This window comes from Pleurodeles waltl, chromosome 12 (assembly GCF_031143425.1).
Source record: "Pleurodeles waltl isolate 20211129_DDA chromosome 12, aPleWal1.hap1.20221129, whole genome shotgun sequence".
NCBI lineage: Eukaryota > Metazoa > Chordata > Amphibia > Caudata > Salamandridae > Pleurodeles > Pleurodeles waltl.
Genome location: NC_090451.1, coordinates 435,246,144 through 435,263,999, shown reverse-complemented (window position 1 = coordinate 435,263,999; position 17,856 = coordinate 435,246,144). Strand labels below are relative to the sequence as shown.

Below are 17,856 nucleotides of genomic sequence, written 5' to 3'. Positions count from 1 at the left end.
TTTATGTTTCAAGACCTTTGTTTTAATTAAAGTGTTCATAACACTCAATCAAGTACCTTATGTAGAGTTAAGGAATGACTCTAAAATATGTCAAAATTTGGATTTGCTTCCTAGATTGAGATTCAATAAACATAATGGACATAATTATATATTTGTCAATGTATTCTGGATAAATAGTTCAAATTGCCCATGCTGTATAGAAAAAGACAATGCAACTATTGCCAATTTAAAAACATATGGATTTTAGGAATTATTTTTATGTTCACATTTTGATGAACTATTTTATGGTTACCTTATTTAACCCAAATATATATCATTTAATATTCCTATGGTATCCTTATCCGATTGCTTTAGTTCTGTGAACCTAAACATGTATGGTTCCATTTCTACTATGAGAGATGTGTAAATGTAAAATACTAAGATATATACTTTGTTTCAACATACTTTCAAAAAATATAAATGATTCATTTATTGATCCAATTCATTAGAAGAGTAGCAGTTCTACAAAAAGTATGCCTACTCTATCAGTGTAGGTATCTGAAGTGTATGAAAACTGACATATAACCTCAAACAGTGGCAACTAGTCTGTTTTGAACCAGAGGAGGAAGTTAGATTGTTGAGTCTTAAAAATGAATAGATAAATGTACCTTGAGAAATATCATTACAACAAGCAACTAAAAAAGATGCACGTTTTAACTGCCGAGTAATGGATGCTGGAAGATCCTTATGTGATTAGCTATTAGGGATAGTAAACCTCCTACTATTTATGGATGAACAGAGGACACCTGGACACGAGGGGTAAAAGAGTCAGAATTTAATGGGGAATTCCTAAAGAATTTTTAACATGGCTACCAGCTTAATGTCGACGACATGAGGTGATGATGGATGAGATAATAAAGAAATGTGTCCTTCCCAGTACGGCTCTAATGGTGACAAACATTTTTTATTATATCATCTGTTCTCCTTAATGTAGATAGACATCAGACTTTGAATGCATTGGCAGAAAGTGACATGAGTGTTTTACACCGTCACAATGGCGAAGTAAAGTCCTTTCACCAAATTCTAAATCAGGCCATTAGTCTAGCATTAGTGTGTCTCAAAAGTGTTTGTTCCTGCTCTGCCTTTAGTCATGCAATACTATTCTTGGCTCCTGTTTTCCAGCTCATGTTTCTCCAATTTCCTTGTGACACCTGCATTCTACAATAGCTTGAAGAACAAATTTCTTGTGGATTTTGGTTGCTTTTCCTTTTTAGAGAAGATTTTTGATTTCATCTTTTCAAATGGTTTTCTTGTAATCATTTGAGACATGAGATGGTTGTGCAAGTCACTCATCCTTTTCTGTAGAACAAGACCTCATGCAGTATGCTAAATGACACTTACAAAATCCTAGCCCAATTTGTCAGGTAATTCTAGACAAAGCTGCAATATTTCAACAGGTCAAGGAAGTTACCTAGTATGAGTTGTTTGGTATTCACTAATTAGTACAATAGAGGTGGTCTCTGGATTCCATGTTTGTTGCTCTATTGTTGGTCATCCCAGGTGCAGAACAACCCAGAGTATCTAGGATGCAAGAATGCCATTGATCTTCTAAGTTTGAGACAGGGGCAGGAATGGCAAATGTCTTTGCTTATTTCCATTTCACCTGAAGATAGAAGTTACTGTTTTGACTTTCCTGATTTATGTTAGTTTTTCAAGTATGGAAAGACTTCAGAAAGATTGTAGAACGATACATCTTGGAGTGGAGACTTTCCATACTGACTAAAACACATGCAGAGAGATACTTGACATGCCTTAGGGAACTTCGAGTGAGTAAAGTAGCTAAGTTGTACATAAAGGAAACTTGCTTCATTCTAGACAGCCTAACCTGTGACAGGGATGTTCATCTTAATAAATTCATGCTCCGGGTTATTCAACAGCAGTCAGTTTTGATATCATAATTCAGTAGGTAGATCACCAATCGTCTGGTGTACCACTCAGCAACTCTCTTCAAACCAAAAGCAGGCTGCTGTTGTTGAAGCTCCTCCCTTCAGTAGCATCAGCCTGACCCTGTTAACTAGCAAATTTGCTGTCGTGCCCACCAGTTCGACAGCACCTGGAAGTCAGACGCAGTTTGGCTGTTTGTTGCCCGTTCCTCACCTGTTAATTGTGCCAGGGAGACCAGAGATGCCAGTGACCCCGAGGTTTGGCATTGGAGAACAGCAGTGGTACATCAGTGCTCAAGATTGGCCTTGTACCATTCTGTTTGTCCTGTTCGCTCTATATTGCCCTCATCGGACTGTATTAGAAGCACTGGAAGTTTAACAGCCCAGGTAGCCCTGCTGCTAAGCAATCCCACCACTATGTTTTCCCTCTGGGAACCGAGGGCATTCAGGTGCGTGGCAGGGTGGGTACGTGCCGACAGTGGAGGGCCAGGAGGCATATTGCAGCTAGTGTCAAGAAGTGCTAAGAAACTGCACATTTGTGGTGGGAGCTGCGAATGAAGGGAGGAGGTAAGAGGAGGTGTGTTTATATCCTATACCTTCTAGTATGGTAATTTGTGGTGAGACTGAGTGCCCTTGAGAGACGCTGGGAGAGCTATATGAGGGGTACCTTTGAATGACCTTAAAGAAATTAGCAGGAGACACCTGGCAACATTTAGGCCCTCATTTGAGTCTGGCGGTCCTAGGACTCCGGCCTCCACTTTATGACCATGGTGAACTTGGCATGGGCGGTGCAGAGGTCCCTCATGGACAGCCCTGTTGCGCTTTTCACTGTCTGCTTAGCAGACAGTAAAAAGCGCAATGGGTGCTGTTGCACCCGACGCACTGCAACATTGCCACCAGCTCGATTATGAGCCGGCATCAATGTTGTGGGCTGTTTCCTGCTGGCCCAGCAGAAACCTCGAAATAGGGGCTGCGGGAGGGCTGCCGCATGGGCAGTAACCCGACCACTGAAGTTTGGTGGGAGGACTTTTCTGCCTGCCAAACTCATATTCAGGGCCTTAGTTTCTATTGCAAAGGGTGTAGCAGAAAGTTGCATGAAGATGCAAGAGTATGATTTGGTGTTGGCAGCACGAAATATTGTTTTGCATTGAGTATAAAGCTAACAGAGAACCCTGGTTCAGCCTTTTTACTCAGGTATCATTATCAGAGCATAAGAGGTACACCTAAAGGATCTAGGAGTAGATAGGAGATGAGGTTCACCTCCTAGAAAGCATAGTTCTAGCTTGATAAAAGGCAAACAGGTTAGCAGAATGCCACAAAAGAGAACCAGACCATGGAGCGAGCTATTACAAAAAAAGAGGTCAGGGTCATGGGGTTGTGAGACTGAACCAAAAACAAGATTGCCCGGAGAGTTTAGACAGGAGTATAATCAATGCCATGGTGGGTAAGGACCACGCAGAAAAACAGGGAGAGAAGAAGCTAAGTACTGCTAATGATGAGCCGCTTCAGGAGTCTAGTAGGAATTCATTAAAACAATCAATAAATGATTTTGTGGGTAAACATTTTAAGAAGGATTTGAGGTGCAAGGTGTGACCCTAACGTAGATGGGGAGGAGAGGAGAAGTACAAGTTCATGCCATCTGGAGCAGTAATTTGTGAAAGATCAGTCATGAAAGAGCTAGATTAAGCAGTGAGGAACAAGACATTACCTGAGCCAAGACTGTCGTCCTCACTGCGGCTCACCCTACTCGAAACAGATGGTTGAACAAGAGAAGGATTAAAGAGGGAGCTTGATGCAGAATTCCTAGACTCATGAAAGAATAAGTAAGGCCTTGGGCCCAGATTTACAAAACTATCATGCAACGCAGCACAGCAGCTAAAATGCTGCGATGCTTTGCATGACAGTGAGAGAGCAGGAAAGCACCATATCTACAGAGATATGTCACTGTACTCCTCTCTCCATAGCGCCAGCACAGAATTTCACTGCTGAGCAGCATGCACACACCTTTGCGCTGTAGTGCAAGAGTATGTGCTTGAATCTAGCATAGGGCTTGTACTGGATGGGTTCTATTCCAGTACAGAATGCTATGCTTAGACTTCATTTAAAACTTTTCATACTTTGTATGTGTGCTGTACAGTGCAACACACATACAAAGTCCGAAAAGAAAGGCATTTCTCCTTTTACCGCCTCATTTCAAACGGCTTTACTTTTTTGGAGCAAAACCTTGTTTACTATTGTTAGTAGATAGGGTTTTGAGTCAAAAGCATGGGTGTTTTCATGGGAACGCTCATGTACAATCCACGTAATGCCCCCTTGATGCTAAGTAACGCAAAGCAGTGCTTTGTGCTGCTGTGTGTTAATTTTAGGCTACTTTCCACTGCAAAACAAGTTTTGTGCTGGAAGGCGAATGAGAAAAAATAACATTTTGTGCTAGTTTGCCTCACTTTTGTGACGCAAACCCAGCGCAAAATGTTTGTAAATCTACCTATTACAGTATGAAATCAATAATCATGGCAGCAAAAGTGAGAACATTGGAAGACCAGAGATCATAGGCGTTAATGGAGCTGCTCTCCCAACCCTAAAGACCTCACTGGATTTGTTAATTTTGGCTTCCCAGTCAGCCTCAATGTTAGATGTGATGCTACGAATGCTAAAAACTTTATGATGCATTTTGGAAGTAACAACGGCAAATAGCAATCTGGTAACTTCTCAGAAAACGCATCTGTAAGGCATTGCAGCAGAACTACAGCAGATAATATCAGTTGCACGCCAATATTAGTAAGACTGGTAGTTGGATATAAGGATACAACAACATATAAAGGCTCTAAACGAGGGGGGAGACGTTCCCTAAAACAAACCAAGGTGGGTCCCGTCAGTTTATATCTCAAAGCAACAAATGCTGATTAAAAAAAACAGGGGCTCTTTATAGGGTGCAGTACAAGTATAAGAAAACCTTTAAGGAAAGGGAAAGTGGAAAGGAGAGATTAAAGGCAGGAAGGAAACCCCCAAAACTGGCAATTAAGCAGGTAACAAAGATTGATTAAATGAGGATGACGATGAGGAGGAGGTTGAGCTATTAAGACGAGATAAAGGGGGAAAGCAAATTTTCGAGGAACAACAAAAAAGCAAGTAAGGAGCGTACAAGCAGGAGCCCTATAATAGGGCAAGAGAAGAAGAAGGTCTTGACACTGCGGGGTTAGAAGAATAGAGAGTGTGGATGGCGGCTCAGGTCAAGAATGCGAGAACAGTGAGCCCATAGTATATAAGTGGGAAGTAAGTGGCATGATGAGAGTAAAAGGTAAATCTAAGATGTCAGAAAACCATAGAAAACGTAGTCTATGGATTTATGTGGAACCAGAGCATGTACCTAAGAATGGAAAAAGGTTAAGGAAACTAATCCCACTTAACCAATGTCAACTCCTGTTTTCTTTCTCAAAATGCCCTAGTCAGTGAGAACTATCGACAGATGACATAAAGCAGATAGGATTTGGCTAATGGATGCAAATCACTTTGAATGTTTATCAGATACCTACTTTTCAACTCGAAAGGGAAGGGGGGGTGTATGAGTGACCTAGGATAGGACAAACTACTTTGCAAAGGCTGTTGGTTCAATCATGTAATACAGGAGAATTCACAAACTATCAACCTTGGAAATATTTAAAGAATTGCGGGAAACGTACAAGATTATGGCAGTCATTCTGACCTTGGCGGACGGCGGAGGCCGTCCGCCAAGGTACCGCCGTCAGAACACCGCACTGCGGTCGAAAGACCGCGGCGGTGATTCTGACATTTGCCCTGGGCTGGCGGGAGGCCGCCAAAAGGCCGCCCGCCAGCCCAGGGCAAATCAACCTTCCCACTAGGATGCCGGCTCAGAATTGAGCCGGCGGAGTGGGAAGGTGCGACGGGTGCAGTTGCACCCGTCGCGTATTTCAGTGTCTGCTGGGCAGACACTGAAATACTTTTTGGGGCCCTCTTACGGGGGCCCCTGCCGTGCCCATGCCATTGGCATGGGCACGGCAGGGGCCCCCAGGGGCCCCGCGGCACCCCCTACCGCCATCCTGTTCATGGCGGGAGAGCCGCCATGAACAGGATGGCGGTAGGGGGTGTCTGAATCCCCATGGCGGCGGAGCGCGCTCCGCCGCCATGGAGGATTCAGCCGGGGGAGCGGAAAGTCGGCGGTCAGAATGCCCGGCGGAGCACCGCCAGCCTGTTGGCGGTGCTACCGCCGACCTCCGCCCTGGCGGTAATTACCGCCAGGGTGAGAATGAGGCCCTATGTCTTACAAGAAGTGTGGCTGTGCGACGAGCCTGAATAGATCGAAGGGTTATTTCTGATTTCGGAGAAATAAAACTGAAAAGCTGTGTCAAGGCCACCCCTTCAGGAGGGTTGATGATGTTGATTTCAACTAACGTGGTAAAAAAGTGCCAGTTTTAAATGTAAATAGTACATGGATTTTTCACTTGTTTAGTTCAACAAGATATGCAAACGGGTTTTATAATCGGAATTAATGTGTATATCCAGTCAACAAATATAGAAGATTACGTTGCTGCCCGGCTAATGCTTATGAAAGAAGGCCTTCAAAGGTTAAATCCAAAATATGCATCCCAGATGGCACTTCTGATAGGGTTTTTAATCACAAATTAGATCCCCAAAACGGAGATTTATTATACAAAGATATGTTAAATACTCATAAGATGAGCCCGGCAAGCTCTCCATAAAATGTACAAACAGTACACAATTTTGCATTATAAGACTTTTTAGCGTAGATTGGGTTGTTTAGTGTAAATGGACACCTTAATACTAATCTCCCAGCAAGACAAACCTTTAGATATGGAAACCAAGGGGGCCCAGATTACATCTTTATTTATGCATGGTTCTTTTTTTAAAGTGAAGAATTTTAAGGTCTTAAAAATAGAAAGAAGTGACCATTGCACGTAGTGCTAAATGTAGGGGTATAGGGAAATTAGGAAAAATAATATTCCCTTGCAACTAGAATATCCCAAGCATCTTACTATAAGAATCTCAAATAAACATCAGAGACTTATTTAGATATTGGAGGACGGGTTACTCGCCCCAATGGTGACAGATATCCTGTTCGCCGAAATCTAAATCCTGTTATATCCTACGGGATTTAGATATCAGCAGATGAGATATCCATCACCGTTGTGACAGAGTAACCTGTCTTCCAATATCTAAATCACGCCCTAAGTCTTATGAGCAGTTTTTAGCAGCAGTAAGAAGAAATCTAGGGGAACGAGGTACACAACAATCTCTTAAACTGGCACAATGAAATAATAAGCCAAGTTGTATAGTGCCTAAAGGCTTAAAGGTTGAAGCAACAGTAAACACACGAAGGAGAAAAGAGAATCAATAGACACAAGGAAGAGAAATGTTTGGTTCAGTTGGGAAAGTAGAATGTTAAAACAGATAAGGAAATGGGAGGGGAAACTTAAGAAAATACACGATCATGAGTTAGAATACAATCTACCTAGGGCCAAAAGAGAATATAAGAGCAAATTGAATGGGAAGAAAAAAGATTATAATGGGAAATGTTGGAAAAATCTGCTGGAGGTAATTGAAATAAAAAATATAGGAAATTTTAGCAGCTACTATGGGATACAAGAGGAAAAGAAGTAGGAAAATTAGGAATCTTGGTTGGTGAAGATGCATGGGTTAGTCCTCTGGAAGAAGTAGAAGATGGTGAAAGCAAGTAGGCACCTAGACAGGAAAGCTTTATAGTGAATAAGGAGATCTTATCGCAAATGCCATCAGGAGGATTAAGGTACCTATAAAGCCCTCAAAGCTAACAAAAGCGGCCTGTCCCGATAACCTACCAGCAGTGATAATTAAAGCAAACGTAGACTGGTGGGCAAAATGTTACTACTTGGTATAACAAAGAACTTTAGCGCCTGGCCTATCCACAGAAATTTGGAAGGGGGCAACCATAAGACCCATTTATACATCAATAACCTTATCGCCTGTCTAGTTAATGCCTATGTTGATATCCTGGTGATGTGGAAGACCTGCATTCCAGTCTTACTATACATGGATGACGTGATTCCCATGGCCTGCACACCGAATGTTCTTTGCAAACTTGTAGGTTCTTTTGTATCTTTCATAGACAAACTGGATTTAGATTCCAAATTCAGCAAGTCGCACATTATGGCTTGTGGCCCAGGCAAAATTAGCATCTTGATTTGACCCATTGGTGGTAATATCTTGACAGGGGTTAACAGTTTCCCATACCTAGGTATTTATTTTGACTCTTTGGGTACTTGGCACAATCAGGTATGGGACGCTTGTTTGAAGATGTCCAAATCTGCAGGAGCTATACTCAACTTTCCACAGCCCCAAGGCCGCACTACTATGCTACCTTTTCTTTCAGTTTATAAAGCTAAGTGTTCCAGATGCTTTATATGGGGCTGGTGTGCGGGTCTACTTTGATTCATCATTGCTTTAGTATGAGGAAAACCAAGTCTGTAAGGCACTTCTCTCGGTCCCACAAGCCAGTTCACACTATATTACGCATACAGAGCTATCATTGCAGTACCTCTCCGATTTAGTGCAGCCTGCACATCTAATGCTTTGGGTATCATCTATCTGGACCTCATAGAAAACAGTCCTGAATAGGGAAAATTATCGAAGACAGCTTTGCACGTAAGCATGGACTTAGGTTACCGCGACTTACCTATCTAAAGAATTCCTTTGGTAAACTCCTAAATTCGTTTTACACTTCTATGAGACCTGCTCCTTTAATAGAATAGCATTAGGACTACCCTCATGTACTGTTTGAGTGGTAGATTATGTTCTGAAAGGAGTAACCAGGTCATATTTAGCATGGCCAGAATGGTAATGAAAAATCCTGCTTATTGGTGAAGTTGGATTTAATATCACTATTCTAGAAATGCCACTTTTAGAAAGTGAGCATTTCTCTACACTTAAATCCTTCTGTGCCCCCCAATCCACGTCTGGCTGGGTTAGTTGACAGCTCTCTTGTGCATTTTACTCAAACACCCCCAAACACAGGATGCTCAGTCACACCTGCACACATCTGCATTCTGAATGGGTCTTCCTGGGCTGGGAGGGTGGAGGACCTGCCACTTACATGTCAAAGGACAGTGGCCTGCCCTCACCAAATGGACTGCCAAACCCCCTACTGGGACCCTGGCAGACAGGATGGAACTGAAAGGGGACCTTGTGCACTTCTAAGCCACTCTTTGAAGTCTCTCCCACTTTAAAGTCGCATTTGGGTACATAAACTGGGTCCCTGAACCTACCAACTCAGACACTTCTTGACCAGATACCTACTGGGAAAGGAACTCTGAACCAGAACCTGCAACCTGCTAAGAGAAGCTGCCTGGATGCCCAAAGGACTCACCTGACTGCTTTGCTGTAATGGACTGCTGCCTTGCTGTTGCCCTGCTGCCTTGATGCCCTCCGGCTCTGCTGAGAAATGCTCTTCAAGGGCTTAGATTAAACTTGCCTCCTGTTTATGGAAGTCTCAGGGCCAAAAAGACTTCATCTCTGCAAAGAACTCCTTGTGCGGCAAAAATCGATGCACAGCTTGCCGCAATCGATGCACTCCCTGCTCTGCGGTGAGAAAAATCACTGCAAGGCTGAAATAGAACGACGCAGCCCTGCTCCCTGAGTGGAGATCGAAGCAGCGGCAGCATTGTGACCGGAACTTCGACATACAGGCCACTAGATTGACGCATAGTTGAGCTGGAATGACGCAGCCCGACTTCCTGCGACAGGAATCGATGCAGCACCTGCCGTGCAAAAGAAATTTCCCCACAGTGCCAACCAGATCGACGCAGCTCCTGTGACTTCATCCTGCACGCCCAGGATTTCTCTGCATCGTCCCCGGGGCATCCAAATACCCCGCAACCCGAAGAGGATCAAAGGCAGCACACCAGAAATCAATGCAAAGCCTTTCCTGTGTGGTAAATTATTGACGCATCGTCTGTCTGCACCCGGAGAAATCACCACACACCTCTCCGTTTTTCACGCATCTCCTCCTCTGCTGTCCCTTGCAGAGAATTTGAACGCAAACCAGGTACTTTGTGCTTGCAAGAGACAGTTTTTGCTTTTTTAAAGACTAAAGACTCCTTTTATGATTCTCTAAAGTGATATCTCAACTTGTACTTATCAAATCTTGATTGTTTTGACCTGTATTTAACCAGATAAATATGATATATTTTTCTAAACACTATGTGGTGTATTTTTGTGGTGTTATATTGTTATTGCATGTTTTATTGCACAAATACTTTACACATTGTCTTCTAAGTTAAGCCTGACTGCTCAGTGCCAAGCTACCAGAGGGTGGCCACAGGATAATTTGGATTGTGTGTGACTTACCTTGACTAGAGAGAGGGTCCCTGCTTGGACAGGAGTTAACCTGACTGCCAACCAAAGACCCCATTTCGAATAGATATCATAATTAATTTCAATAATTTATACAGGACATAGAGCACTCCCAAACGTTATGTCAAGTGGGCAGCACAGTCTACCAATTGTGTATTCTGGCTATCAGTGCCAGGCATCCATTGCTTGGTTTGTACAAAATGTTACTGAAGGTTTCCTTAGGAGCCCAACATGACAACTGATGAAAGTGTTACTGAATGTCAATGCCATCTGATTTAGATTCCAGGTCATGCCTCTGTCTTCCATGAATCTACATGTCCTATCAATTCAATCGACTGTTGCAATGTCTTTTTTATCCCTGCTTTCTGCCTTTGTCAATGTTTTCGTCTTTTTCTCCTTCTTTCTCCCTTTAGATGCCCTTGACTTACTTTTTTTGAGTCAAAGTTTGATAGTGAAAAATAAGTCCAGCCCACAGAAATACATTATTGCCCACCACGTGCAAACAGTTGCATAAACTTAAAACACTGCAGGCTTTTACATAGAATTACCTTGGACATTCCTGGAAGTATCTGTATCAGTAATGTGTAGTATTGCAATTCTTTTCCTTTCCCAGACCTACAATTGAGCTCTCTGCTGTAAGTAATGTCTTGGGGATGATTACTGGGCCAAAGGGATTAACAACAATATTGAGCTTCTAAATTTGCATTAAGATTGAGTAAGAGGCAACTGGCCGTCGTCTTGATCGCAAAGGAGGCTTCAATATATATGTTGTAGCTTTGGGACCTACACTAGTGTGCAATAATTAAATGCACCAGAACTGAGCACCCGTTGTTTTCCCATAAAGGGTTTACTGGCAAAAATTCACTTAGTGTGATCAAGGTACAAAAAGGAAGAAGGGGATGGAATTGATATCAACCTTAAGGTTTACAAACCTACGGCCTCATTTAAATCTTGGTGGAGGAGAATAAATACTCCATCACAAACATGACAGATGTCCTGTCCGCCTTATTACGATCCCATGATATCCTATAGAGCTTGTAATAAGGTGGACAGGATATCCGTCACGATTCTGACAGAGTAACCCCATCCGTCAAACTCTAAAGCAGGCTCTTAGTCAGTCATACGGTCTATGGGAACCTCAGCAGGGTGTGGTGGTGTTTTGCAGTACTCATGGTACCGGTGAAGTCTCTCGGGAAGGTGGTTGCAATAGTTTGTGTTTTTGAAAAATGTTAAAGATTAGAAAAAAACGTAGGTTTGGTGAAAAAGTTAACCTTTAAAAAAAAAAAAAAATAGAAGAGGCTTAAAATTGCATGCTTTTAAAAAAAAGAGGGAAGATCCGGTCATCAGCCTTCAGGACATCCTTTACCTAAAACGTCACCAAAGGTGGCCAATGCTCGCTACACATCGATATTTTTCAGTTTATGGGCATTTAGAAGAGACATATACAACAAATCATGTTGAGTCGAATCACAATAACTTCTAAGCGAATATCATCATGAGCTTAGCACATCACCAACTTATTCTGTCGCAAACATTAATTCTGGGAATGTTAAAAGTCAGTGTTTAATAAGGCAACCACGGTGGATCCACCCTCCTTTCTTCGTCCCCAATATTAGTGTTAAAATTAATTAATAGTCTGCATTATCTCTATTCTGCATTTAACAGATTGCTTCAGGAAAAGAGCACTTGTTTCTTTTTTGCTTTTCTAAATTATCTTTATTTCAGAGTTTCCCAGGTTCAGGAAAGATCCTGCTGTAATCATTGAGTGCCAAGGTTTACAACATGTTTTTTTTTGTCTGGGGGCTCACCAGTCTCTGGTTCTGTATGGTGCCCCAAATAGTTTTTATTTTGGACAACTTCCAATAGGAATATCACTTCTGAACGTATTAAAAGCAGGTCCTGGCACCTTCTATGCAGCTCGCAATTTGTTTAAGTGCTCTTGTAAAATATTATGATTGAAAAGAAGTCACAAAATTGAATATATTGACTAGGGATGTATAGTCATTTCAGAGACGAAATTGGATTTCCCTGTATTTAAATTTGATGTTTCGAAATGCTGTGTAGAATTTCACATATACTCCACAAAGTTTTCCTAAGAGCGGTTTGTCTTGCAACTCTGTTATCATTTGTGGCTGCAAATATCGATTCATTCACTTTTCCTCTCTATTTTTATTGCTTTTTCTTTTCTCTAATTTAATGTTTATGTTCCATTGTTGCTGAGTGAACTGCAGAATAATTGTTTTGTTATTTCTGCTATATTTTGTCAAGCATTTTTGCCTTCAGGCTCCTTTGCATCAGATACAAAATACTGTAAAAATCTTTACTTTGTTCAATATCCCTTTTTTATTTGTCCTTCAGTACCGGGGATGAACATGCTCGAGGTAATTGGGGTTTGCTGGATCAAGTAGCTGCTCTACAGTGGATTCAAGAAAATATTGCCAATTTTGGAGGCGATCCAGATTCGGTTACCATATTCGGAGAATCCGCTGGCGGATTTAGCGTTTCTGCACTGGCAAGTATAGGCTCGCTCTCTGCATTTTCCTAAAGAGTTCTAAGCATCGTTTTCCCCAAACCCCCCCCCCCCAACAAAAACTGTCTTTCATTCCCAAAGCACTCTCCCCTTCTTGCCTTCTGGGAAGCACTCACATCTCTAGGAGGGGACAATATGGGGAACGTGGTCCTGCTCTATCTGCCCTGATCCCCCTTAGACCCTACTCCCACCGGAGACAAACAGTGCACCTTGCCACTCACATGTTTGTCCAACTAACTTTCACTGCAAAGCAGCGTTATTTGCTTAAGATGTATAAATCTGACTTTGTATACATGTTTGTATATATTTATATAGATTTATCTCCGGAACATAAAAACATTTATTTTTTACATTTGACCTCAGTGGCGGTCCCTCAACCCTGCCCCAATATAATTTGTTATTTTTTTTTATTTTTTTAGACTCGGACCACCCTAAGATGGCATTTTCAGCGTGTCCTTCAGTTTTCTGCCAGCCAATCATAAAGCATGGTTGAGCTCACAGATCAGCAGGTCTGTAAGTGATCTTCTGCAGAAATATACACAGTTTTTGAGCCTTAATTGCTCAAAAACTATTGAATAGATTTACTGTTTGGCCCTAGGTTATGGGTGCCTGTGACCTTTAGAGGCCTGGAGGGAGGGGACCTCCTCTTCATTACAATTTGGCTGTGGTGATGGGCTCTTTGGGGCCACGGTCAGCTCGGGGAGGAGGAGCTGTGAACTCCCTCCCTTTAATTAACACATCAGGCCCGGGGGATGGGGTCCCTAGGCCCACAATCTGTTTGGGGACGGGGCCATGTGCCTCCATCCCCTTAATTACACACTACCCAGCCTTAGTTAGGACCTACTTTCTTTAGGAAAAGTGCTTTTTGCCTTGCCTATAACTTTGGCCTCATTGGACGAATCTTCACAAAATTTTCCAACTAAAGTGCCCTGCTATGTCTTATTACGCATGGTAAGGCCAAGTCCCAGGGGCATGTGGCAATAAAGAAATATAGCAGGGGACGCATGGGACCCCCTCCTATGGGCTCTGTGAGCCCTGAGGACCACCACCTCCCTAGGACTTGGTCATTATTATGGCAGGGGCCTGCACGGACCTCCCTCCTGTAAGATCTTTGAACCCCCGGGGACCACCACTTCGCTGGGGCTTTTGTTTTTTTTTAAAGGAGGGGGCAATGCAGACCCCCCCCTCCTGGGGCTTTAATATGTCCCAGGGACCACCACCTCTGAATTCCAAATAAAACAAATGGGCTGCACGGAACCCTGACCCCAGGGAACACCACTTCCCCATTGCTTTTTTTTTTTTAAAAGAGGGGTGCCACGCAGAACCCCCTTCTGAGGCTTTAATATGCCCCGGGAAACACAACCTAGGAATTCGAAATTAAGCATGGTCTGTGTGGACCACCTGGCCCCGGGGACCACAGCCTTCCTGGGGCCAAATACAATTTTTAACACAGGGAGGCAGGGACGCGAGTTATAGATGCCTTAGGGCACAAGTTATAGTTACTTGAGATAAATGTAACTACTAAATTTCTGCGGTTTTGTGCAAGTAAAATGTGACCCTACCTACCTATAACGTCCTGATAACCTTTGTTTTTTTTTAAGTGTGTGTGTGTGTGTGTATATATATATATATATATATATATATATATATATATATATATATATATATATATCTATATATAGATATATATAGATATATACTTCAGATGAAAAATGATGGGAATTCTCTGGGTTAAAAGCTTTCAGATTTTTTAATTCAGGAACAAACAAATGCATTTCAGCTACATCCTTTCTGCTTTTCTCAATGTTCAACCTTCAGTGATGCAAGCAGTTAATTATATACCTCACATGCAATTTCATTGGAGGTTCACATGTTGACATAAATAAAGGACTTCTCAGCTGATTACCAATCGTTTCTCTACACGGTGGCCATCTTATAATTTTTTACATTTCTACAATTAATGTTCATTACGGATAAAATACTTTCTACATTTAATTCATATATACCCAACAATCAAGTTTTGAAAAGCCTTTTTACTTTCCATGATCCTTATCACAATAACTATCCATTTTAGCAGAGGTAAATTAAAAATTATTTAAAAATTAATAAAAAATAATAATCATGAAAGCAAACTCAAACAGCAGACTACTCCACATCTTATGAGTAACCTCTTTTCTCTGCAAACCCTAATGTTTGTTGATTGCATAACAATAGCTTTGTGTGTGTACATCTATCTCCATTTACAGAGTCACTCATCAATTAAGCCCTGAATGGGCAATCATTATCAAATAATATCCATCTGGACAAAAGTAGATAGAAATCAAAATTACCAACAGTAACTTCTAATAGAGCACTGCTTCACATTCGATAAGAGGTTTATTTTTTCCACGAACAACATGTTCGCTTCATACAATACTTGTGTGTAAGAATATCTCTATCAACAAATTCAATCAAGCCCTGAATGGGCTAACTTCTGCCCTCATATTGTCCTACAGATTATACTCCTAAATGGGTCGCTAGCTCCTCATCACTGTTCAAGCCTCTTAGTATCTTAGTTTGTAAATTCACAATATACCTTGGCTCAAGTCTTCTCAGCATTAAAATCCTTTTGCCTCCCCTTCCGCCTATGGGAGCTTATGTGGCTGGTAAACTGTAAATTGAATGCAGTCTTATTGAGAATTGAGATATACTCCTGCACTTTCTCCTTATTGCTTTTCCGAATAATGAAAAGGTCATCCATATACCTGACCCACATGATGACCTCCAACCAAAATTAATTTTCCTCCAAACAGGCCACCTGCCATTTTAGTACAGACGGAAATAAACAAAGTCAGCACAACACACCCAGCAAAATAACACATTTTAAAACACAAGCGAGCCATTACAAATAAAGTCTCCTCTTAACCAGTGTCCAGGCATATCAATTGTATCACAATAGCAATAGGGATCCCTCTCAAGTATTTATGATTTGACTGAGTAACTGTAGGGGTAAGGTGGGGGGGCAATAGGAGTTTCCTCCTAATTTGATGGTTAAGAATGGGGCATTTATTTATATATATATATATATATATATATATATATATATATATATATATATATATATGTAGGAGGCTGGACTGGCTTGTAGTGAGTACCAAGGGGTACTTGCACCAGGCCCAGTTATCCCTTATTAGTGTATAGGGTGTCTAGCAGCTTAGGCTGATAGATAATGGTAGCTTAGCAGAGCAGCTTAGGCTCAACTAGGAGACGTGTGAAGCTACTACAGTACCACTTAGTGTCATATGCACAATATCATAAGAAAACACAATACACAGTTATACTAAAAATAAAGGTACTTTATTTTTATGACAATATGCCAAAGTATCTTAGAGTGTACCCTCAGTGAGAGGATAGGAAATATACACAAGATATATATACACAATAGCAAAAATATGCAGTATAGTCTTAGAAAACAGTGCAAACAATGTATAGTTACAATAGGATGCAATGGGGAAACATAGGGATAGGGGCAACACAAACCATATACTCCAAAAGTGGAATGCGAACCACGAATGGACCCCAAATCTATGTGACCTTGTAGAGGGTCGCTGGGACTATTAGAAAATAGTAAGAGTTAGAAAAATAACCCTCCCCAAGACCCTGAAAAGTGAGTGCAAAGTGCACTAAAGTTCCCCTAAGGACAAAGAAGTCGTGTTAGAGGAATAATGCAGGAAAGACACAAACCAACAATGCAACAACTGTGGATTTCCAATCTAGGGTACCTGTGGAACAAGGGGACCAAGTCCAAAAGTCACAAGCAAGTCGGAGATGGGCAGATGCCCAGGAAATGCCAGCTGCGGGTGCAAAGAAGCTTCTACTGGACAGAAGAAGCTGCGGTTTCTGCAGGAACGCAAAGGGCTAGAGACTTCCCCTTTGGAGGACGGATCCCTCTCGCCTTGTAGAGTCGTGCAGAAGTGTTTTTCCGCCAAAAGAACGCCAACAAGCCTTGCTAGCTGCAAATCATGTGGTTAACGTTTTTGGACGCTGCTGTGGCCCAGGAGGGACCAGGAGGTCGCAAATTGGACCAGGAGGTAGAGGGGACGTCGAGCAAGACAAGAAGCCCTCTTAGCAGCAGGTAGCACCCGGAGAAGTGCCAGAAACAGGCACTATGAGGATGCGTGAAACGGTGGTCACCCGAAGTCGCACAAAGAAGTCCCACGTCGCCGGAGAACAACTTAGGAGGTCGTGCAATGCAGGTTAGAGTGCCGTAGACCCATGCTGGACTGTGCACAAAGGATTTCCACCGGAAGTGCACGGAGGCCGGAGTAGCTGCAAAAGTCGCAGTTCCCAGCAATGCAGTCTAGCGAGGTGAGGCAAGGACTTACCTCCACCAAACTTGGACTGAAGAGTCACTGGACTGTGGGAGTCACTTGGACAGAGTTGCTGGATTCGAGGGACCTCGCTCGTCGTGCTGAGAGGAGACCCAAGGGACCGGTAATGTAGCTTTTTGGTGCCTGCGGTTGCAGGGGGAAGATTCCGTCGACCCACGGGAGATTTCTTCAGAGCTTCTAGTGCAGAGAGGAGGCAGACTACCCCCACAGCATGCACCACCAGGAAAACAGTCGAGAAGGCGGCAGGATCAGCATTACAGAGTTGCAGTAGTCGTCTTTGCTACTATGTTGCAGTTTTGCAGGCTTCCAGCGCGGTCAGCAGTCGATTCCTTGGCAGAAGGTGAAGAGAGAGATGCAGAGGAACTCGGCTGAGCTCTTGCATTCGTTATCTAAAGTTTCCCCAGAGACAGAGACCCTAAATAGCCAGAATAGAGGGTTTGGCTACTTAGGAGAGAGGATAGGCTAGCAACACCTGAAGGAGCCTATCACAAGGAGTCTCTGACGTCACCTGGTGCACTGGCCACTCAGAGCAGTCCAGTGTGCCAGCAGCACCTCTGTTTCCAAGATGGCAGAGGTCTGGAGCACACTGGAGGAGCTCTGGACACCTCCCAGGGGAGGTGCAGGTCAGGGGAGTGGTCACTCCCCTTTCCTTTGTCCAGTTTCGCGCCAG

At 42.6% G+C, this 17,856-nt stretch overlaps 1 protein-coding gene across 1 annotated transcript in view; it reads left to right on the top strand.

The window, feature by feature from the left end:
- LOC138267772 (cocaine esterase-like) overlaps positions 1 to 17,856 on the top strand; it is a 490,938-nt gene that overhangs the window by 141,016 nt on the left and 332,066 nt on the right. The window contains exon 6 of the mRNA XM_069216964.1: positions 12,645 to 12,798. Within this exon, the coding sequence (XP_069073065.1) occupies positions 12,645 to 12,798 (154 nt within the window). The remainder of the gene's footprint in view (positions 1 to 12,644; positions 12,799 to 17,856) is intronic.